The 1,630-nt window shown below is 38.5% G+C and overlaps 1 protein-coding gene across 1 annotated transcript in view; it reads right to left on the bottom strand.

The window, feature by feature from the left end:
- Positions 1-261: 261 nt before the first annotated feature.
- Positions 262-1,630, bottom strand: part of SARC_06557 (hypothetical protein) — a 2,555-nt gene continuing 1,186 nt past the window's right edge. The window contains exon 2 of the mRNA XM_014299535.1: positions 262-377. Coding sequence (XP_014155010.1) covers positions 273-377 — 105 coding nt within the window. The 3' untranslated portion in view covers positions 262-272. The remainder of the gene's footprint in view (positions 378-1,630) is intronic.

The raw sequence follows: 1,630 nt of genomic DNA, 5'->3' as shown, positions 1-1,630 counted from the left end.
CAGCTGGTACGTTGTCAGTGATAGCGCTACAGTCAAAAGGTGCAAGTCACACAATGTAAAGTAGCTATGTGTCTTTATGGGGGATCATATATACACATCTAGCTGATTGGTAAAAGAAGCCAAAGTTCACTGACAATGAGAACACGCACGCTCATAGCACACAGAATATACATGACTAGCATTATTCAGGAGAACGGATGGATATGGTCGACAACTGAGTTTAAATGTACTTCTATGAGGCTCTCAATACAAAGCAGAGAAAGCACCACAGCTTACCCTTTGAAGTAGTCAATGTTGAACATCTCCCCCTTCACGTCGGCATGGTGGGATTTGACATATATGCCAGTTTTGAACGCCTGGATAGTCTCACAGGCAACCTACAGGAAATCGCATATCAATTTGGTACAGATAAGCTCATGGGACTGTTCCTCATGGCATACCTTAGCCACCAATGCTAGCCAGCTAAGCTAGTCAGCTATTCATTTTATGTATATGCACTATAGTGAGACAAAATGAAAATCTTCACTAATATGGAATTTACTGTAAGACAGGAATTGAATCTTTTATATAATATAGATGCTTTTGTAAGGTAAAATTTGAGCTACGCTGTCTTTTGAAAAGCACTCCCAGTAAGCAGAAATTAATATGAAGACTCAAGTACGACAGGAATTGAAAGGGTGAAGAGTCTCAAGCGATCGCCAAAGCTGCACAAATGACCACCTCGCATAGGGATGCGCTATTAATTTAACATCACGTGGTCTACGTATGCAACTCCATATCGAAGTACATGGTTCTTTATATGCACTTAGACTGACAGGTATTCTGAGAGTACTTGTTTCTTTGAATGTGATAGACTACCACTTCGCACAACATATCTCTTTGTAAGTGTCTAGACTATACTTTGAGAGTGTATGTTACTCTGTACAGCTTAGGCTATCAGGTTCATTCGCTTAAAAGGCACTCCATTGATATGCATACCTTCGGATTTTAACTTAAAACCCCTGGGACTTGCCACAAAGTCCCCAGATTATAAATAGTATATGTATGCCCGTTTCAAACGAGTACGCGAGCTCGAGGGGATCGCCAATACGTGTCCGTGATTTGTAGAACAAAACACATAAGATAGGTGAAATAGCTTATATAATTATAATTACAGCCGTGACTCCAAAAGGACCAATCACTTAGGTGCATCTCTTTGTGAGGTTAATGGTATTAGATAATATGTGATAGCAGACCAGAGTTCAATGACGAAATAATGCATTGAATTTGTCTCTATACCGATGTCTATGAACATCAAACATGATCTGAAAGCGCATGCATTTTCCTATACTTTATGTCTGGCCTAGCTCGTTCTAAACACATACGTTCCTGCAACAATATAAGGATATGTTTCACTTATCACGTAGTAGTCAGTCGCTCAGCTGAACAGTCAAAGCAGGTGGTCATTTCCCCATCTAAACACACACACACACGCATATATATATATATATATGTACAATACACACACATATATATTTATACCACACACACACACACATATATATATATATATATATATATATATATATATGTATTAGTTATTGTGTGTGTGTGTGTGTAGTAGTGTAGTAGTTAGTGTGTGTGTATATAT

This window comes from Sphaeroforma arctica (assembly GCF_001186125.1).
Source record: "Sphaeroforma arctica JP610 unplaced genomic scaffold supercont1.472, whole genome shotgun sequence".
Classification (NCBI taxonomy): domain Eukaryota; class Ichthyosporea; order Ichthyophonida; genus Sphaeroforma; species Sphaeroforma arctica.
The sequence above is the reverse complement of the archived record's forward strand: the minus strand, read 5'-3'. Positions and strand labels throughout refer to the sequence as shown.